General features: G+C 44.3%; 1 protein-coding gene and 1 long non-coding RNA gene across 4 annotated transcripts in view; both read right to left on the bottom strand.

The window, feature by feature from the left end:
- PKD2 (polycystin 2, transient receptor potential cation channel) overlaps positions 1-22,428 on the bottom strand; it is a 77,742-nt gene that overhangs the window by 54,602 nt on the left and 712 nt on the right. For 2 of the 3 annotated variants that reach the window (XM_054484443.2, XM_063663875.1), the window contains exon 2: positions 3,220-3,333. The exons of the other annotated variant lie outside the window; for it this stretch is intronic. In XM_054484443.2, coding sequence (XP_054340418.1) covers positions 3,220-3,333 — 114 coding nt within the window. The remainder of the gene's footprint in view (positions 1-3,219; positions 3,334-22,428) is intronic. 3 annotated transcript variants of the gene reach the window in all.
- Positions 9,003-22,409, bottom strand: LOC134739445 (uncharacterized). Its single transcript, XR_010126082.1, has 2 exons — positions 17,595-22,409; positions 9,003-13,786 (listed from the first exon to the last, which is right to left on the bottom strand). It is a non-coding gene; the product is annotated as an uncharacterized LOC134739445 (long non-coding RNA).

Below are 22,428 nucleotides of genomic sequence, written 5' to 3'. Positions count from 1 at the left end.
TCTTTTCTTATAAATTACCCAGTCTCAGGTATTTAGGGCAATGCAAGAACAGCCTAATACACACGGCATAGGGGTAAGTACACTATCTCATTTACATACAGAGTAATGAGTTTGATATTCTTGGTCATTTGATATTGACATTGCTGGCAAGATTTTAAAACTAGTAATTAAAAAGATAGCTGGTAAGCAATAGGGAATTGACTCAGTCACTAGAAGCCAGTAAGGTTTTGCTAGGAGTAAATCTTGCCTGGTTATTCTCACTTCTTTTTTAATCTGGTCAACAGCTCACAGATCACAGGAATAGTGGAATTACTCACACATGCATTTGGAAAAGTCTTTCCTATCACCTTGTTTATGAACACTCTGAGCTGGATGATAATAAAATGAAGTGAACTCCAACCAAAGAGCCTTGATTAATGGACTGATGTTCTTAGACCAATCTTTTTTAGTTTAATAAATTACAAGGATATGGATATAGATAATAACTCTGCTGATACTGTGAGGCTTCAGGGAATAGCTGATGTGAGATGAATGAATCGAGTTCCAAGATAATTTCAACAGAATGGAAAAATGGGCAGATTCTAACGAGATGAAATTCAACAGGGTTGAAAGAGGAGTCCTCTACTATGGTCCCAGGCTAGCTCACATACAGCTGGGGGACACAGTGCCTCACAGTTTTTGGTGAAGAGACTAAGGAATTATTTATATGATGAGACAGCCTCATGAGTCTGGCCATGGTAGGTTGCACAAGCCACAGTGTAGTCTCTGGTTTAGGAATCTCATGGCCCCACTCACCATGGTGAGGCTCATGTGCTTTCTTAGGGACTCTGATGAACAGAACATGCACCAGAGGGACTTTCCATCAAGGGAGTTACTCAAACTTGTGTCTCCAATCACATAATCAACAGTTGGATGAACTGGAAAGGCTTAACCTGGAGAAGGCTTAGAGGAGATTAGGTATTTGTCTCCAAACTTCTGAAGAGCTGAATTGGAAAAGCAATGTGGAAAAAAGATACTTGGTATAGGTAGGCTTGGAGGGTGCAACTGGGTAGAAGTTATTAGAGATAGACTCTGGCTTCACTGAAGGACGAACTTTCTAACATAGCTGTAGAAAAATGAAATGAATGATTTCAAAGAAGTAAGTCCCTTAACCTGGGACTCTTGTTCAATCAGAGGCAGTATGAGTAACCATCTCAGAGGGATGTTTTAAGGAGAATTTTAGCATTCAGTGAAGTCAGACCATATGACTGCTAAGATACCTTCTTAACCAGAGATTCTACAATATTCCAAAAACAAAATTTTTAAATATATAGCTACTCACATAAGAAATAAAATGTGATTTGTGTGAAAAAGAACAAAAACCAACAATATTCTCAAATAAACAAGAAAACCAATTCACTATGTGACTTTAGGCATGTTTCCTAAAACTCTCTGTCTTCAGCTTACTTCTCTGGCTTACTTTCCAAATTTATCACTACATCTGAAAACTCGTTTCTCTAGGCTACATTATGGAGGCTCTGTTAGTAGATCTGGGCAAACTACATATGTATTTTAAAATCGCTGAGTGATTCTAATGCTCAGTCAGTTTTGGGGACTGCTGAAATTCTAGACTTATGTACAGGGGTTACCTTCTATTTTGCATAAGAAATTTGTCTGTATATGTAAAGCTTGAAAAGAACTTAGTAATTCTAATCAACTTGTTAATATTTAAGGCCACTGCAGTTTAATGTTTAAACACCATTTTAATGCAGGCAGCAAACTCAATCTCAGTTTCTAAACTCTAACAATTTAAAACATAAAAATATCACATCCAGGCTGGGTGCAGTGGCTCATGCCTATAATCCCAGCACTTCTGAGGCAGGAGGATCACTTGAAGCTAGGAGCTGGAGACCAGTATAGGCAGCAAAGTGAGACCCCACCTCTACAAAAATGTTTTAAAAGTTAGCTGGGCATGGTGGTGTGCAGCTGTAGTCCCAGCTATGTGGGTGACTGAGGTGGGAGGATCACTGAAGCCTAGGAGCTCGAGGCTGCAGGGAGCTATGATTGTGCCACTGCACTCCGGCCTGTGAAACAGATCAAGACTCTGTCTCTAATTAAAAAAAAAAAAAAAAAGGAACCCTTTTCTCAGAGGAGTTTGGTAGGAGGCTCTGGGGTCATAAAACTGCTTCTTCATCTGTTCTCGCGAAGACTTTAGATGAGACATGACAGAAATCCATCATCGAACGCCCTTTGATTCAGAGGACAAATCCATCATCTGTGGCTTTCTGGACTTTGAGACAAATGGTTCCTACAGCTAGTCTAGCTCAGGCATCCCTCCCCTCCTCCTACCAGAGGATGGGAAGACAAACTGAAAGAAGGAAAGAAGGGGAAAGAGACGGGCCTATAGCAAGCTTCTTGTGGAGTAAAAGCCCAGCAATTATTAAAGATTGAGAAGAAATAATGAATTAAAATGAGGCAATGACACAACATATCCAAATCCAAAAGAAGGGGATTTTACATGTATACGCCGATAAAAGCAATATTAGTAGCATTATTTGTATTTCCTGAAAGTTAAATTTGGAAAGTCATTTTTTTGGAAACAATTCTTATGCAGACCTTATGTCAACTGATATAATAGTATGACAATAATGATGATACTGTAATAATGGTGATACTGTATTCATTGTTAAGAAATCTAATACAAAAATCCTCTAACTTGGTTTCTTGGTGTCTGGCAAGTTGCCACGCATATCTCATAGCGAAAATCACCACCACTGACGATGAACTGGCTGGTCAGATAATGCTGATTTTTAATTAATGTTTACCAGAGTGCAGAAGAGAACTTGACCAAATTCTAAATTGGAATTGAACTCCTTGCCTCTCCCTTCCTGTGTTAAATGCAAGTCCACAGTCACTTAGCACTTGGTCACAATTTAGTCACAATTAGAAAAATTCTTTCTTATATATTTTTCAGAGCCTTCTGTTGCATCTGCAGTTTTGGGAAATGGGGGTACAGCAGAGAACAAATCACGTCCCTTCTCTTATAAAGCTTGCATTCTATCATAGGAAGATAGTCAATAAACAAGTGCCCAAATAAAAATATTAGAATTAAAAACAAAGGTAAGAAGGTAACTTCTGAGTTTGCCCCTCTGGTGCATACACACTTCCTTTTAATTATGATTTGGATAGGTCAAATCTTTTCAAAACTTTCCCATTAGTGTAAGGAAATATTCTACTTACAGACGCACAAGACTATGAGAAAAAGGAGGTAAGTGACCAGTTCCCGTAAAACACTTTTAAGGTATTTCTCTCGGTTAGTGCTGCTTTCCTCCATGAGTCTTGTTCCCCAGAGACCTTTAAAATAATAATGAAAAAAAGAAAAGATATCATTTTATTTAAGAAATCTCATGAATGGCAAAAGGGAAAATAAAGCACAAATTAAATAGTTCACCTATAAGGGAGATTCTCCTTTTTTGTTTTTTTTAATCACATTTTGAATGCAACTGAGAAACTGGTTTTGTAGGCCTACCTTTTATTTAAGAGTACATCTGGCTCCACTGTTACCCCAAACATGCAAAACATAAGGCAACAATCCTGATCATTTTATAGGTTCCCAAGCCCATTAGCAATATCTTAGTCAAATTTTAAAAAGAGAACAGGAAATAAGGAAGGCCTAACAGAGGAATTAAATAATTGTGCAAAACTTATCAGTTCTTCCTATTTGAGGTGGATACAATCTGTAATTATCCTACTACTAAACCCAGTTAAGAACATGATGTAATTATATTTCAAGTAATAACTTTTAGGTCACCCCTGATGAAAAGAAGTCCTTGTTGGAGAATCACTTCAATATACAAACATGTTACACTTCTAACCTACTGGCATAAAAACTCTGCTCTGTAAGAGCAGAAGCTGTCCTATTAAAAAACTCCATGGTGACTGATTACACTAAGCATGCTTAGCTTAGCAGATTTTTAAAACGGCAATTAACATATAATCTTTAAAAGCAGCAACTCATCTATGTTCCCTCTCTCTCTTTGTAGAAAGAGTAGAATCAGCAACCATGTTCTACATTTTAGCAGATGGAAAAAGCGTTGGGCTGGCTGAGTGAAGATGACGTAACCCTCCATGAGCTTGCTGGAGAGAGTGACTGCAGTTTTGGACTCAGCCAGCAGCAGACATGGTGGCCATCCAAACCCCCGTTAATGAACAGTGTGGTAAAGTCACATTGCTGGTTACTTGGAAGAACCTTAACACTTTCCAAAAAAGACAAACCTCTCAATCTTTTCAGTTAGATTAGGTTGGCTGTTAAATGGAAACCAACCTGGTCCTTGCATGTTGTCTCATGCTTTCATTCCACAGACCTTAACTCCTTCAATAATGGAAACTCACACAGCCACCTTTGCCACAATCAAGCCACACAGGGAAATGGGAAAAAATAGCATAAGGCCTTTTACTTTGAAGAAATGAGTTCATCATTAGTGTTCATGTATTTTTTAAGTCTTAAAATAATATGTAAGTTCTATTCCTGAATTTGGGTATTTCCTTTCCTTTTCTTTTTTCCTTCCAAATGTCCTTTAGGAAAATCAGCACTGAATTCAAAAACACTGTGTTACGCATCATACATTTCACCAACACTGAGAGTGGAGCATAACTTATGACCAACTTTGCTTCTGCCAAGATCTGGTAGTTGTCAGGGAATTACTCACTCAGAAGAAATGCAGCAAGCAGAATGTTTCTTCACTGAAACACTATTATATTAAAGAATTATTACAAATTTAGATGACATGGAAAATTACAACTTAGAATAACACAGAGGCAGCCAAAGATTAGGCTCGGTAGCCCTGGACACAAATACATCACTTCTTTGGGTAAATTTCTTTTGGAGGATAGGCCTAAAATATATGTCAATAGAGACTGCTAGTCTCTTTACTCCCAGGGAAGATGGTTACCCTGTCTCATTTGGTCAATGATTTCATTCTTTCCCATGGTTTATAAACAACTAGGCACTAAGGAACAGCTATGATTCTTAATATTTATACATGGTATTGCTTGGCCAATAAATAGAAAAAACAAACTCCTATCAAATTTTCTTCAAGCTAGGCTGGGTGCAGTGGCTCATGCCTATAATCCCAGCACTTTGGGAGGCTGAGGCGGGTAGGTCACTTGAGGTCAGGAGTTCAAGACCAGTCTGGCCAACATGGGGAAACCCCGTCTCTACTAAAAATACAAAACTTAGCCAGGTGTGTTGGTGGGTGCCTGTAATCCCAGCTACATGGGAGGCTGAGGCAGAAGAATCGCTTGAACCCGGGAGACAGAGGTTGCAGTGAGCCAAAATCACACCACTGCACTCCAGCCTGGGTGACAGAGTGAGACTCCATCTTGAAAAAATAATAATATTCAAGCTAAACTTGTGATGGCCTACGGCAATTTAATTCTAGCCTTTGAATGAAACATTTCAAATGGAAAGAAAGAAGTCCTCTTATGTATGTATGTATGTATGTATGTACGTATGTATGTATGTATGAATTTATTTATCTTGAGGCAGGGTCTCTCTCTGTTACCCACCCTGGAGTGTAGTGGTGTGATCACAGCTCACTGAAGCCTTGATCTCCTGGGCTCAAGCCATCCTTCTGCCTCATTTTTTGATTTTTTGCAGAGATGAGGTCTCAATATGTTGCCCAGGCTGGTCTCGAATTCTCGGCCTCAAGTGATCCTCCTGCTTCAGCCTCCCAAAGTGCTGGGATTACAGGCATGCCACTGCACTAGGCCTCCCTTATTTATATTTTTATATGATATACATCCATATATTTTCTTCCTTTTCGTCTGTCTTTTTTTTTTTTTGAGACTGAGTCTCACTCTATCACCCAGGCTGGAGTACTCTGGCGCAATCATGGCCCACTGCAGCCTTGACCACCCGCCTCCCAAGTTTCTTAAACTACAGGTACATACTACCAAGCCCAACTAAGTTTTTAATTTTTTGTAGAGGTGGGGTCTCACTACATTGCCTAGGCTGGCCTCAAACTCCTGAGCTCAAGCAATCCTCTCGCCTTGGCCTCTCAAACTGCTGGGATTACAGATGTGAGCCACTGTGCTTGGCCCTGTGTATTTTCTTTTTCTAAATTACTCTATCTACTTCCTCAAATATTTACTGCTTTAAATTTTTCATCCCATTTTCCCATTGGGTGTGTATGTAGGACCAATCTTAGGGTACAGGGACCTTTTACATCCTGGTGGGTGAGAAATAGTTGCATCTACAAGTAGGAAAAATAGCTGTTCTGCAGCCAACTATTCTCCATGTTTGGCAGAGCTGATAGGATAAGAATGGTTAAGGATGGAATCATGTGCAAATTGGTGACACTCTTCAAAATCAACTGTTGTCTTTCCCATAGCTGTTCTAGTTGTGGTGGGAGTTAGCTTCCCAGCATTGCAGGTATTCAATGTTTCCAGGTGTTAGGGAGAACACGGAATGACAGTATAGACCCAATTTCCTTTAAAAGGGTGCTTAGCTAATGCCAGAATGCAAAGCCAGAGTACATCATCTAAAGCAGGGTCCCCAGTCCCCAGGCTGCAGATGGGTACTGGTCCATGGCCTGTTAGGAACAGGGCCCCACAGCAGGAGGTGAGCCGAAGGCAAGCGAGCATTACGGCCCGAGCTCCGCCTCCTGTCAGATCAGCGGTGGCATTAGATTCTCACAGGAGTGAGAACCCTATTGTGAACTGCGCATGTGAAGAATCTAGATTGCCCGCTCCTTATGAGAATCTCACTAATGCCTGATGATCTGAGGTGGAACAGTTTCATCCCCAAACACTTCCCACCCAAGGTCTGTGGAAAAATTGTCTTCCATGAAACCAGTCCCTGGTGCCAAAAAGGTTGGGGACTGCTGATCTAAACAGTGCATTCCTCTGCTCAATGTTACTTATTAATAGGAACACTGGGGAACTCTGTAATGGAGAACTCTAAGCACAAAAGATATTCCAAACATAAATAGTTGGCTTTGAATAAAAATGCCATTTCCCCAACTATTTTATCTAAATCCTTTCAAAAACTTTTTATTGGCTGGGCACACTGGCTCACGCCTATAATCCCAGCACTCTGGGAGGCCGAGGTGGGTGGATCACTTGAGGTCAGGAGTTTGAGACCAGCCTATCCAACATGGTGAAACCTCGTCTCTACTAAAAATACAAAAGTTAGCTGGGTGTGGTGGTGAGCTACTCGGGAGGCTGAGGCAGGAGAATCGCTTGAACCTGGGAGGCAGAGGCTGCGGTGAGCCGAGATCACACCACTGCACTCCAGCCTGGGCAAAAGAGTGAAACTCCGTCTAAATAAATAACTATAACTTTTTATTTTAGAAAATATCAGAAATATCACAAAGAGAGAATATTATAATAACGAATCTATCACCTAGATCCAACAATATCAACTCAATGCCAATCCCAGTTCATTTACATCCTCACCCATCTGATGCCACTGCTGATATGACAGGAGGTAGTAATGCTCACTAGCCTGCTGCTCACCTCCTGCTCTGCCGCCCAGTTCCTAACAGGCCATGGACCAGTACCACCCCAATTATTTTGGAATTAATTCCTGCTATTGTATCACTTCATCTGTAAATATTTCAGTTCCATGGTTAAAAGGTTAATTGTGGATCTTTCACCTCACACTAACCTTTCCCATCTGAAATACATGAAACCCATATGGCCTATTATCAAGGCATGGTGCAACATAGGGCTTTGGAGTCAAATGATATTAAACTGAGGGCTTAACCACTTGGGAGCTCAGAAAGCTTACCTGACATCATGAGCCTCCACTTCCTCACCTAAAAATGGAGTAAGAGTACCTTTTTGTGGGGTTGTTCTGGGAATCAGAAATATTATTTGTGGAGCACTTAGAGTGCTTGGAAGAGGCCTGTCTGTAGCTTCAGAAACAAGCCCAGATCTGCAAAATGGCCTTAGGAGGCCCAGTTGGTCCAGATTTCAGAGTGGTATAAAGACTCAAATCCATATGAACTATCAGTTCATTGTGATAGCCTGACCAAATTCTCAGTGCATTTGTATCATAAAAGAATCCTCTTTTTGTGCTCAGACACATGTGAGTCTTGTTAGAAGAATGAACACAATCCTTCCTAGTATTCATTTGAATTGCAGGGACACTTTTAGAAAGGGAAGTGGCTTTTTATCTATATTTGTCCATTTTCTATAGAATAGACAGTTGCCACCTTAAGTAATATTGACTCCAGAATCTTGAATTTTTTTTTTTTTTTTGAGACAGTGTCTTGCTATGTTGCCCAGGCTGATCTCGGATTCCCAGGCTCAAGCAATCCTCCCGCCTCAGTCTCTTAAGCAGCTGGGATTAAAGGCACATACCACTGTGCCTGGCCTGAATCCTGAATTCTTAATCAGCCATCTCCTGAGGTGCAGACAAGTATATGTTACAGTTAACATGTAGTTCTACCTGCATATTCTCTAGACAGCTCACACTCACCTACCCCAAAATTTGTTTTTCTTTCTCTGGAAATCTACTCTTTCTGTTTGGGTTAATGGTACCATGCCAGATATTTGGGTTTCACCCTAGAATAGGCATTCTTCTTATCCCTCCCATGGAGTTGGTTCCACAGTTCTGATGGTTTTTGTTTCCCTTCTATCTAGCTTCTTTCCATCCCAGCTCATATGCCTTGGTTACAGCCCTTGTCACCCCTCCTCCTCTTGGTCAGCCCTCTCCTGACCTAGTCTGTCAGCCACCAGCCTACCCACCTCACCCTATCCTCTACATTGTTCCAAGAGTCATCTTCAGATTGACAAGTGATCATATCAGCCCCCTAGGTTTGAAGCCCACACTGGCTCCAACTGTCTACAGGAAAATGTGCCCATTCCATGGTGGGAGTTATAGGTTTGCTGTAACAGGAACAGGTCTCGTTCCTGTTATTTTTCCCTCCTTGTATTCCCCCCTCATTCTTCAAAATGAAGCTCAAGTTTTACTCCCTCTGGAAACCTTCTCTGACCTCTCCAGGTAAATCTGATCCTTTCTTTTCTTTTTTTTTTTTTTTAAGATACAGGCTCTCACTCTGTCACCCAGGCTGGAGTGCAGCGGCATGATCACAGCTCACTGCAGCCTCAATCTCCCAGGCTCAGGTGATTCTCCCACCTCAAACTCCCAAATAACTGGGACTACAGGCACGTGCCACCCTGCCTGGCTAATTTTTGTATTTTTTGCCACTCACTATGTTGCCCAGGGTAGCCTTGAACTGCTGGGCTTAAGTGATCCTCCCATCTCAGCTTCCCAAAGTGTTGGGACTATAGGCATGAGCTGCTGTGCCTGGCCTTATCCTCTCTTTGTTGGAATCCTCCCATATCTGGGACCTGGCATTGCAATGACTTACTTATACCTCTGTTTTCCCTACTAAACCCTGAGCTCCTTGAAGGTCGAGACCTTGTATTATTTATCTCTGCATCCCTAGTACCTATCACAAAAGAAAGTCCCATGAATGTTTTTGACTGCATGAATTCTGTTACTGGCACAACCTTATCACAACCCCAAAGGGTAGCAAGCCTCCCTCAAAAAAAATCCCCAGAGTAATGAAAATACAAAGTCTGCTTGTTCAAAATTATGGTGTGAATAAAAAAGGAAAGTGAGGAAGTGATGGAGTAAAGTTCAGATTAAAAATAAAGGGAAAGTCATAACAGTCAAAAGGTGGAAAAAAACCGCAAATGCCCATGAACTGATGAATGGATAAACAAAATTTGGTGTGTGTGTATATATGTGTACAAACTTCCTTTTTATGACTAAATAGTATTTCATTGTGTGTGCACATGTACACACACAATGAAATACTATTTAGTCATTAAAAGGAAGGGAATTTGCACGCATGGATAAACCTTGAAAATACTATGCTAAGTGAATAAGCCAGACACAAAAGATCAAACATGGTCTGATTTCACTTACATCAGGTAGCTAGAACAGGGAGACTCACAGAGAGGGAAAGTAGAACGGAGGTTACTAGTGTCTGGGGCAAGGGGGAATGGGGAAACAGGGAGTTATTGTTTAATGAGTACAGAGTTTCTGTTTGGGATGATAAAAAAGTTCTGGAAATAAATCGTGTTAAGTCCATTTACATAATATAATAAATCTACTTAATGTCACTCAATTATATACTTAAAATGGTTAAGATGGCCAATTTTATGTTATGTATAGTTCACACCAATTTAAAAAAAAATAGAGAGGCAGGCTCTCCCACTGCCTAGGTCAATTAGAATTCTGGATACACGGACTGTGTTGGTACGATTTATCCTGCATGTCCTAATAAATAAATGTTCATAAACTAAAGAGATGCAGACAATTGCTGGCTAAAGTTAGGTTTGGGCATTACTGGCATATAGCATAGTGGATGAGAAACACTTTGAACACAAAGTGCCTGGAATTAAATCCTGACTGCAACATCTAATAGTTGTGGCCCTGGGCAAGTCATTTAACCACTAGAAGGCTTAGTGCCCTCAACAGTAAAGTGGTGATGGACGAGAGTTCTTTCTTCACAGGTTGTTGTGAGGATAAAAACGAAACTATGAATATAGGGAGTTTAACACAGTGCCTGGCACACTGTGAGCAATAAACCATTATTTCTTTTTGAATTTAACAGTCTAGGGCAGGGTTTCTCAAAGTTCTCACTCCTGGCAATTTGGGTGGGAGAATGCTTTGTAGTGTGTGTATGTGGGGGGGCTGTACTGTGCACTGTAGATTAGTAGCATCCTTAACCTCAACCCAGGAGATGCCAGGGGCATCCCCCCAGGTATGACAACCAAAAATGTCTCCAGAGATTGCCAAATGTCCCCTGAGGGGCAAAACTGCCCCTCCCCCCGCATTGAAAACCTGTAATTTAGGATAATGCTCTGCTGGTGATGACATAAGACTAAGTTTTGAAGCCTCAAGACAGGCTAAATTCATCAGTCACTGTGCATAGACTATCATGAGCAGCAACTAAGAGCGTTGAGTTGGATGTTTGCGGTTTCTGTGTGGTAGCATCAACCAAGCCAAGTTCAAATCTTTTTTTAAGTCTCAATAACCTTTTCAATAACTAATTATGCTTCCCTTTAAACATCGAAAGGTAAGGCAGAAAAAATAAAAATTACATAAAGTATGGCAAAATGAAATAATTGCATTGGAGGTCACTTATTAAATACAATCAGCACACCAATTTCAATGTCAAGATCCAATTATTTTAGGAGAAATAAGAGTCGACTTATTATTTCATTTGAGCCTGAGCACTAATGAGGCCATCACTAGCCATCTGCTGAAATTCATTTTTTTTCCCTCCTGGGCACATGGCTACATTACATTTTCCAGCCTCCCTTGTAGGTATCCTTGGCTAAATGATTAAGAACTTGGCCAGTGGGTCATGAGTGAAAGTGATGTGGGCCATTTCTAGGATAAGGCCTTTAAGTAAACAGCAGTGACAAGCCTCCTTCACACTCTCCACCAGAACCTAAACCACAGAGGCAATGACAGGGCCCTGGGAGAGCCAGCAGGGAAGAAGCCTGGATCCTGTAATAACCACATGGGGGAAAGCTGCTGCTAACCTGGAATACCCTCTCTGAAATGTTACATGAGCAAAAAATTAACTTCTTGTTCTTCAGGGTATTGAAGGGGAGGGAGGTATCTGTTTTAGCAGCTTAGCCCACCCTGACTTGTACAGCTAGTACTTCATAGTGTGTCCGGAATTGGTGGGTTCTTGGTCTCACTGACTTCAAGAATGAAGCCGCGGACCCTCGCGGTGAGTGTTACAGCTCTTAAGGTGGCGCGTCTGCAGTTTGTTCCTTCTGATGTTCAGATGCGTTCGGAGTTTCTTCCTTCTGGTGGGTTCGTAGTCTCGCTGGCTCAGGAGTGAAGCTGCAGACCTTTGCGGTGAGTGTTACAGCTCTTAAGGCAGCACGTCTGGAGTTGTTCATTCCTCCTGGTGGGCTCGTGGTCTCACTGGGTTCAGGAGTGAAGCTGCAGATCTTCGCGGTGAGTGTTACAGCTCATAAAAGCAGCGTGGACCCAAAGAGTGAGCAGTAGCAAGATTTATTGCAAAGAGCGAAAGAACAAAGCTTCCACAGTGTGGAAGGGGACCCGAGCAGGTTGCCAATGCTGGCTCGGGCAGCCTGCTTTTATTCTCTTATCTGGCCCCACCCACATCCTGCTGATTGGTAGAGCCTAGTGGCCTGTTTTGACAGGGCGCTGATTGGTGCGTTTACAATCCCTGAGCTAGATACAAAGGTTCTCCATATCCCCATCAGATTAGTTGGATACAGAGTTTTGACACACAGGTTCTCTAAGGCCCCACCAGAGCAGCTAGATACAGAGTATCGATTGGTGCACTCACAAACCTTGAGCTAAACACAGGGTGCTGACTGGTGTGTTTACAAACCTTGAGCTAGATACAGAGTGCCGATTGGTGTATTTACAATCCCTGAGCTAGACATAAAGGTTCTCCAAGGCCCCACCAGAGCAGCTAGCTACAGAGTGTCGATTGGTGCATTCACAAACCTTGAGCTAAACACAGGGTGCTGATTGGTGTGTTTACGAACCTTGAGCTAGATACAGAGTGCCAATTGGTGTGTTTATAATCTCTGAGCTAGACATAAATGTTCTCCAAGGCCCCATCAGAGCAGCTAGCTACAGAGTGTCGATTGGTGCACTCACAAACCTTGAGCTAAACACAGGGTGCTGATTGCTGTGTTTACAAACCTTGAGCTAGATACAGAGTGCCGATTGGTGTGTTTACAATCCCTGAGCTAGACATAAAGGTTCTCCAAGGCCCCACCAGAGCAGCTAGATACAGAGTGTCGACTGGTGCACTCACAGACCTTGAGCTAAATACAGAGTGCCGACTGGTGTGTTTACAATCCCTGAGCTAGATATAAAGACTCTCCACGTCCTCACCAGACTCAGGAGCCCAGCTGGCTTCACCTAGTGGATCCCGCACCTGGGGCTGCAGGTGGAGCTGCCTGCCAGTCCCGCGCTGTGCGCTCGCACTCCTCAGCCCTTGGGTGGTCGATGGGACTGGACGCCGTGGAGCAGGGGGCGGCGCTCCTCGGGGAGGCTCAGGCTGCACAGGAACCCACGGAGGTGGGGGAAGGCTCAGGCATGGTGGGCTGCAGTCTCGAGGCCTGCCCCGCGGGAAGGCAGCTAAGGCTCCGCGAGAAATCGAGCGCAGCGCCGGTGGGCTGGCACTGCTGGGGGACCCAGTATACCCTCCACAGCTGCTGGCCCGGGTGCTAAGTCCCTCATTGCCCGGGGCCAGCAGGGCCGGCTGGCTGCTCCAAGTGTGGGGCCCGCCAAGCTCACGCCCACCCGGAACTCCAGCTGGCCCGCAAGCACCGCACACAACCCCGGTTCCCGCTCGCGCCTCTCCCTCCACACCTCCCTGCAAGCCGAGGGAGTGGGCTCCAGCCTTGGCCAGCCCAGAAAGGGGCTCCCACAGTGCAGCAGTGGGCTGAAGTCCTCAAGTGCCACCAAATGGTAGCCCAGGCAGAGGAGGTGCCGAGAGCGAGCGAGGGCTGTGAGGACTGCCAGCACGGTATCACCTCTCAATCCCCCCTCTAAACAGGACACCCCAACTGCTGTTGGGAATTTGGCCGATGACCGCTCTAGCTACTTCCTGCTGGATAGGGGTGAAGAAGGGGCCCTGCAGTTGTGGTGTCCTTCAGAGGGGAACTCTCTAGGCCAGGGGAAGTGCCAGCGGGTCGGTCCAGGGGTCCTCGGTAGAAGTTGTTAGTTGAACTCATTTGGGGTTCCATTTGTAAGACCATCTGTAGCTTGATGGCCTCGATTCTAGAGGAAACAAATTTGACAAGAAGGTTAAAAATACAGGGCCCAAGGGCAAGTAATAGCAAGATGGCTGCCACAGGACCTAGAAAGGGGACAAGCCATGTTGCCCAACTCCAGAGGTTGGTATAAGAATTTGAAAGGCGTTGTCTGATTTCAGAAGCCTTTTCCTGTAAACGCGGGGCAGCATCTCGTACTATCCCCGACTGGTTAGTGTAAAAACAACACTCTTCTCCTAAGAAGGTGCAGAGTCCTCCTTTCTCAGCAGTGAGGAGGTCTAGGACTTGGCGGTTTTGGAGAGTCACTGCTGCCAAAGAGTCTATTTGAGATTGTAAAGTAAGGATATATTTCGTTATTTCTTGCAAACTGTCTGAGAGGCAGATATGGATTGAAGATCCACATAAGTAGAATATGCCTTGGCTGGGTAGATAGACATTTACCCTGGCTTTTAAAGGAATAGGGTACACTGTTTTTTCTTTACTACTTCCATCTCTTTCGACTTCTTCTTTGTCTCTTCCTCTCTTTTTAACTCTCTCTTTGACTTTTTGTGTCTGTCCCTCTTTTTCTGACTCCTTTTCTTTGTCTCTGTTTCTGACTCCCTCTTTGACTTTCTGTCTCTCTGTCTCATTCTCTGACTTTCTCTTTCTCTCTTTCCTTCTTGCTGGTCTTTCCCTACCTCTGCCAGCCGCTTATGCTGCTGTTCTCCCCTCTCCTTCCCATTTTCATGGCTTTGTCAGTGTAAGAGTCCTACCTCTTTGTGTTTTTGCATTGCATGGCTGGGTGGGCATTTTTTGCCCTTCCAAATTGTCCTTCCAATGCCCAGACTTCAGGGTTGATTCCCTCCTCAAGTAGGGGACAACAAATGGGTAACTTGTTCCCCATATTCATGTAGATAATAGCTCCAGCCTTGGCTAGTATATCCCTCCCTAATAAGGATGTGGGACCTTCAGGCATAACAAGAAAGGCATGTGAAAAGAGCAAAGTTTCCCAATTACAACTGAGGAGGTGGGAGAAATACCTGGTTACAGGCTGTCCCAGGATTCCTCGGATGGTAACGGACCTTGAGGACAGTCGTCCAGGACAGGAGATTAACACTGAGAAGGCTGCGCCAGTGTCCAGGAGGAAGTCAATTTCCTGGCCCTCAATAGTTAAACATACCCGGGGCTCAGTGAGGGTGATGACATGAGCTGGCACCTGCCCCGGGCACCCTCAGTCCTGTTGTTGGATCATCTGGTTGGGGGTTTCTGCCCCAGGGAACCTTCATCCTCTGGGGCAGTGCACCTTCCAATGATTGCCTTGGCATAGTGGACACGGACGAGGGGGCAGCTTGTTTCTCACTGGACAATCTTTTTTAAAGTGTCCTAGTAAACCACACTGATAATAAGCTCTACCAGGTGACTGGCCTGCTTCATTTTCTGTACTCTCTTAACCACCAAGGTTTCTTTGTCTGAGGGCCATGACTAAGGCTGCAGCCTTTCTCTGATCTCGCTTTTCCTTTTGGGTCTGTTCCTCTTGGTCCCTATTATAGAACGCCGAGGTTGCCAGGTTTAATAATGTCTCTAGATTTTGTTCAGGGCCCAGGGCTTGCTTTTGGAGCTTTCTCCTGATATCTGCAGCTGATTGGGTAATAAACTTATCTTTTAGAATCAATTGACCCTCGAGTGATTCGGGTGACAGGGGAGTATATTTTCTTAAGGCCTCTCGTAGCCGCTCGAGGAAGGCAGAAGGATTTTGTTCCTTTCCCTGAGTTATGGTGGACATCACTGAATAATTCATGGGCTTTTTTCTAATTCTCCTTAGTCCTTCTAGAACACAGGTCAACAGATGTTTACGACTCCAGTCCCCATGATCTGAGTCAAGGTCCCAGTGGGGATCCATACTGGGGATGGCTTGCTGACCAGTAGGGAATTTGTCCCTTTCTTTGGCTGTCATCCTATCATTTACTTGACTGAGATACCAGATATCTCCAAACTCTCAGGCTGCAGCTAAAGCCGCATTCTTTTCATTAAAGGCCAGGGTTTGATCTAACAGTAGCATGACATCTCTCCAAGTGAGGTCAAAGGTTTGCCCTAGACCCTGTAGGACATCTATGTACCTATCAGCATCATCTGAAACCTTCCCCAGGTCTGCCTTGATCTGCTTTAAATCAGAGAGGGAGAAGGGGACATGTACCCAGGTTGGGTCAAATTCCCCTCCCCCTACAGCTTGAAGGGGACATAACCGATAGCCCGGGGGTTTTTGTGGACCTTTGGAGATTTCTTTGCTTATTCCCTTCTGGGCAGGAGAGATTAGAGGAGGAGTATCATCAATAGGAAGGGGGGCTATAGGGAGGCTGGGATATGGGGGTAAGCTGAGGGGTCCTCCTGTGGGATGTAAATTGCAAGCTTTGCATAGTTGTGTATTCTCCCTCAATGAAAACAAAGCTTGGACGTAAGGTATTTCACTCCATTTGCCTTTCCTCTTACAGAAAAGATCAAGCTGCAGGATAGTATTGTAATTTGTACTTCCCTCAGATGGCCATTTTTCCCCATCAGAAAGAGAATATTGGGGCCAAGCCGTAGTGCAGAAAAAAATGAGCCACCTCTTTTTCAGGGTTTGTGGGTCAAATTGGTCCCAATGGCTTAGGATGCATTTCAAGGGTGAGCCTGTTGATGCCTGAGTGTTTCTCATCTGAAAGACAAAACCGCCCGCGGTTTTGGTTTGTTTTGTTTCTCTCCCTGACCAAGAACCCACAACGATCCCTGGACCCTGCTGATCGGAATAGTTGCGCTCACCGACGCAGCAGCAGAAACACTAGATTTCCTCCCAGACCACATGGAGGACCGAGGAAGGTCGGATTTAGTGGTCCTTACCGACGCATTCTCGAAAACCTGCACTCTTGCCTGTCCTCCTAGACCACAAGGAGGACCGACCAAGAAAAATCGGATTTAGTGGCCCTTACCGACGCATTCTCAAAAACCTGTTAGAATCCTAAGCATTCTCCTGTTAATATTAGGACTTTACCCCTGTCCTATAAAGATGTTATGCCCCAAAAATGAAGTGGAGGGCCATACCCTGAAGGAGGGAAAGGATCTCCAGGGCTGGAGGAGTGACACCTTTTGTCCTTACTTATATGAATAGGAAGGATACAATTTCTGAGGCTCCCCATATCCTAGCTGCAGGAATAGCTTTTGTTAGGCCTGTTAGTCTGAAGAGGAATCCTAAAATTCCAGGTAGTCCCCACTATGACGGGGCTTTGGGCAAAAATTATGTCTTTCTGATTGGTGAGCCCGGGTGCCTAAAGAAGGTAACAGAGTCCTGGAGTTTATACTAGCAGTCATTCTTATAGGAGAAACTAGAAAAGCACCAGAGACAGGTAGCAATTTTTAGAAATGGGTCTAACCTCAGAGAAGAGAGGCAAGAGGAAGTTTGTCTGGAAGGCATTAGGACCCAGAGGGCAAGGGTCAGGATAGATAGGATAGATGGGCAAGTCTCGCTTGGGCGATATGCTTTTGAGAGTTCCGCTCATGGCCACAGGGTCAACCAACATGTTGTCGGGACCCCGGAGCTGCATGGCTTTCCTCTCTGTCGACCCTTGGCTCAGCACAGAAGTACAGGAAAAGCGGAAGCTGGTTCTAGGCAAACCAACGGTCCCAACTCTGAAGAGTCGGGGGTTGTTAGAGAGCCCTTTCCCAGAAAGCCTGACACCCGTGTCTTTAGTCCGGCGGCCGCGCTAGTCGCTTTTAACTGGCCGACAGGTGCCCGGTATTTAGCCCCCAAATTCTAAGGAAAGATAGGACAGAATAGCAAGTGAAAGGGGTCCGATGGTACTCACTGCTTGGCGATAGGCAATTTTCTCACCACTTGGCGATAGGCGATAGTCTCTCCGCTCGGCGATTGTCTCACCGCTTGGTGATAGGTGAAAGTCCCTTCGTGGTCGCCAAAATGTGTCCGGAATTGGTGGGTTCTTGGTCTCACTGACTTCAAGAATGAAGCCGCGGACCCTCATGCTGAGTGTTACAGCTCTTAAGGTGGCGCGCCTGCAGTTTATTCCTTCTGATGTTCAGATGTGTTCGGAGTTTCTTCCTTCTGGTGGGTTCGTGGTCTCACTGGTTCAGGAGTGAAGCTGCAGACCTTCCCGGTGAGTGTTACAGCTCTTAAGGCAGCACGTCTGGAGTTGTTCATTCCTCCTGGTGGGCTCGTGGTCTCGCTGGGTTCAGGAGTGAAGCTGCAGATCTTCGCGGTGAGTGTTACAGCTCATAAAAGCAGCGTGGACCCAAAGAGTGAGCAGTAGCAAGATATATTGCAAAGAGCAAAAGAACAAAGCTTCCACAGTGTGGAAGGGGACCCAAGCGGGTTGCCAATGCTGGCTCGGGCAGCCTGCTTTTATTCTCTTATCTGGCCCCACCCACATCCTGCTGATTGGTAGAGCCGAGTGGCCTGTTTTGACAGGGCACTGATTGGTGCGTTTACAATCCCTGAGCTAGATACAAAGGTTCTCCATGTCCCCATCAGATTAGTTGGATACAGAGTTTCGACACACAGGTTCTCTAAGGCCCCACCAGAGCAGCTAGATACAGAGTATTGATTGGTGCACTCACAAACCTTGAGCTAAACACAGGGTGCTGATTGGTGTGTTTACGAACCTTGAGCTAGATACAGAGTGCCAATTGGTGTGTTTACAATCCCTGAGCTAGACATAAAGGTTCTCCAAGGCCCCACCAGAGCAGCTAGCTACAGAGTGTCGACTGGTGCACTCACAAACCTTGAGCTAAACACAGGGTGCTGATTGCTGTGTTTACAAACCTTGAGCTAGATACAGAGTGCCGATTGGTGTGTTTACAATCCCTGAGCTAGACATAAAGGTTCTCCAAGGCCCCACCAGAGCAGCTAGATACAGAGTGTCGATTGGTGCACTCACAGACCTTGAGCTAAATACAGACTGCTGATTGGTGTGTTTACAATCCCTGAACTAGATACAAAGACTCTCCATGTCCTCACCAGACTCAGGAGCCCAGCTGGCTTCACCTAGTGGATCCCGCACCTGGGGCTGCAGGTGGAGCTGCCTGCCAGTCCCGCGCCGTGCGCTCGCACTCCTCAGCCCTTGGGTGGTCGATGGGACTGGACGCCGTGGAGCAGGGGGCGGCACTCTTCGGGGAGGCTCAGGCTGCACAGGAACCCACGGAGGTGGGGGAAGGCTCAGGCATGGTGGGCTGCAGTCCCGAGGCCTGCCCCGCGGGAAGGCAACTAAGGCTCGGCAAGAAATCGAGCGCAGCGCCGGTGGGCTGGCACTGCTGGGGGACCCAGTATACCCTCCACAGCCGCTGGCCCGGGTGCTAAGTCCCTCATTGCCCGGGGCCAGCAGGGCCGGCTGGCTGCTCCAAGTGCGGGGCCCGCCAAGCTCACGCCCACCCGGAACTCCAGCTGGCCTGCAAGCGCCCCACACAACCCTGGTTCCCGCTCGTGCCTCTCCCTCCACATCTCCCTGCAAACTGAGGGAGTGGGCTCCAGCCTTGGCCAGCCCAGAAAGGGGCTCCCACAGTGCAGCGGTGGGCTGAAGGCCTCGTCAAGTGCCACCAAAATGGTAGCCCAGGCAGAGGAGGTGCCGAGAGCGAGGGCTGTGAGGACTGCCAGCACGGTGTCACCTCTCAATAGTTTCTCTAGAAAAAAAAAAAAAAAAGCCCAAGAATATATGCCTAAAATAACAAACAGGAACTGACTTCAACAGGTTGATACATTCAGAAAAACATTCAACTTCTGAAATTCAGAAAATTTTATGACTCAGAGTGCCATATTTTATCTTTGTACTAAAAAGAATTTGCTAAGAAAAGAATAAACAAATACTTGAGGATACTTTTAAATCTGGGTTTCATCTTTAAATCTTTCAGTCATTCTTGGCTTCCTTTGGTCCAGGCCCTCTTCACCTCCTTACTGGCTGCCTCCCACAGGTCTTCTTGCCTTCTTTCTCTCTGCCAAGCTCTCCTGTACACCATGCTGCTGACTCAATTTCCTTTCAGCATGTTCTGTTCCTGCTCAGAAACTTTCAACTCCTTCCTAATATTTAGGGCTACATTCTCAATTCCTTGATTAGATACAATGCATCCTGCAAACAGGCCTCAACAGGCCTCAAACATGTCTTCTTTCTTTACTATTTTACTTCTGCTGAGAAGATAGATCTGTTTACTGTAGAAGGAGCGAAATCGACCATTTGTTGTCCATCTTGGATTCATGTCATTAAACAACAGACCAGGGCATGGTGAAGCTAGAAAGGACCTTGGAGGCTAGGTTCAACTCCTCCATTTTATAAATGAGGAGCTCAGGCTCAAAGAGTTTGAGGGAGTTATACAAAGTCACAAAGGCAAGAGACTTCCCGGGAAACTCCTGACCACTCCAAACTTCAGTCATTTCTCCTACCTTTAAAAATTGCAAGTTACTTTCTGTTCTAATCCTAGGGCACTGCTTACATAGTGCATATAAGATTTCTGTCATCAGTATCCAAACGGGGCAGGGGGAATCTCAACCCATTCATGGCTATTTATTTTACATTTCTGGGTTTTCATCCATAGGAAAACAGTGATATGCTATTCTAGTTTATTCATAGCAGCTAGCACAGTGCTATCTTCACAGTAGGTGCTAAATATTTAACAAATGTTGCTTATTTAATAAGTGACAAGAATATCAATTATATTTCTTCATAAAAGAAAGGAATAACAATTTATTTAAACATTTTATATAATTAAAACTTTTCAGCTAGGAGCAGCAGCTTGGACCTGTAATCCCAACTACTTGGGAAGCTGAGGTGGGAGGGCAGCTTGAGCCCAGGAGTTTGAGGCCGCAGTGAGCTACGTTCCCTTCCCCGCACTCCAGCCTCAGTGACAGAGTGAAACCCTGTCTCTTAAAAAAAAAAAATTCCCGAGTCCTGAGTCTGCTCTCCTACAAATCAGACCACTGACACACTTTGGCTAGCGGTTTTATGACTATGAGCTTATTCATTTTGTTTCCTGAAATTTTTCTTTAAAAGAAATAAATTTACATACATACTCATATGAAATATATATTTTATTTATCTATATTCTGTTATTGAGTTTATTCAAACAAGGTTAGGTGTGTTATCAAATGCTTAAACTGAGTTAAAAGGATCATGCAACTTACCATTACTTATTAACTTAAAAGGAACTTCTCTCTCACTTCAGTGAATATTTTTTAAATGCACATTTTAAGTGGTGTAAAATAACATAATTAATCCAGTTTTGAACCTTAAAAAGTGTTAGTGTTTTATTAAATAACTCACACAGGTTATCCGAAAAGGATCTTTTGTTCCCTACCATGCTTTGAATAAAATTAACTAGTATAAGAACCTCCATAAACGAAGTACCAAAATGTTTACATTTATATTTCTGAAGCGCTAACAACATGACAAATACATGCTGCACATTTTATGTCTTAACTCATTTAATTCTGCCAACGAGTCAAGGCCTAAGTGTTATGATTATCTCTTTAAAAAAAAAAAAATCCAACAATTGGGGATCAGAGAGGTTAAGTAACTTGCTCAAGGTCATACAGCTAATGAGTGGTGGAACTAGGATTTCAGTGTAGGCCTGACCTGGTTTTAATCACACTGCTGTAACAACACCTGGATTGTTTTTGTGCAAGACTTTCAAAACTGACAGAAGGGGAAGAACAAGAAAAACTCAACTGAGAATGGAAACTCTTAAAAATATAGATTAAAATAATTTGGAGGGTAAAAGCAAATGAAATACTTTTCCAAGGATACCTCTGACAAAATTTGTAAAGAGAATTTCCTCTGGTACTGGCAAATTCATGTCCTCTTACTGGGCACTGGCAAATTTGAAAATTCCTCTTCTGCCTTTTGTAGAGCTGGGCGCACTGGACTCAGACACATTTTATCAGCTGCTATCTGGTGACTTCATCATTTTGGTGGAATTTCAAAGAACATTAATTTAGTTATTTAAAAACATACTTCAAATTTTTTTAAAACTATGTAATCTTTCCTTTGCAACTGTTTTTAGAAAAATGTCTCGAATTAGAAACGGGCAAATAACTTCACGGATATTATTTTATTCTATTTGTGGTGTTCTCAACAGTTCCCACTCCCCAAAACAACCACACACATCACCAAAAAAATGCATCAATGACAATCTGCCACACTCTTCCCGCAACTTGACATTATATGTACTGTACTGCTACCCTTTTCAGCCCGGGACAACGGAGCATCCAGGCAAGAAGGAAACCACGGGTGACTATAACATTTTCCTTTAGATTTTGTGACATTGGCAAATATGCAGTTCCAACTACCATCAGTTACACAAGTAATGTTCATTTTTTCCTCTACAAGAAAAAAAAAAATCCAGATGTACTCTTTCACTCTAATTAGGCTTTCACTAATTTTCAGTAAAAAAGACTATGGTGACATATCCTGAAAAAGGAGGTATCCAATAAATGTGCACCAACAAAAGAGCAGTGGAATTTCGCGCTGGGTACCGGAAATAGGACAGGATTAGCGGAGGTGGGGAATGCGCTTTCAAGGGAGGCGGAACGCAGACGGGATGCGAGATGGAGCCCGGGGAGCTGCCGCAGCGGGCGATGGCCCCGGCCGGCGCCGGCCGTTCTGGTTTGTGCATCTGCCGCTGCGGGTCGCGCGCTCTTAC

This window comes from Pongo pygmaeus, chromosome 3 (genome assembly GCF_028885625.2).
Source record: "Pongo pygmaeus isolate AG05252 chromosome 3, NHGRI_mPonPyg2-v2.0_pri, whole genome shotgun sequence".
In the NCBI taxonomy this organism is placed as follows: Eukaryota; Metazoa; Chordata; class Mammalia; order Primates; family Hominidae; genus Pongo; species Pongo pygmaeus.
Note: the sequence above shows the minus strand (reverse complement) of the source record. Positions and strands in the feature narration are given on the sequence as shown.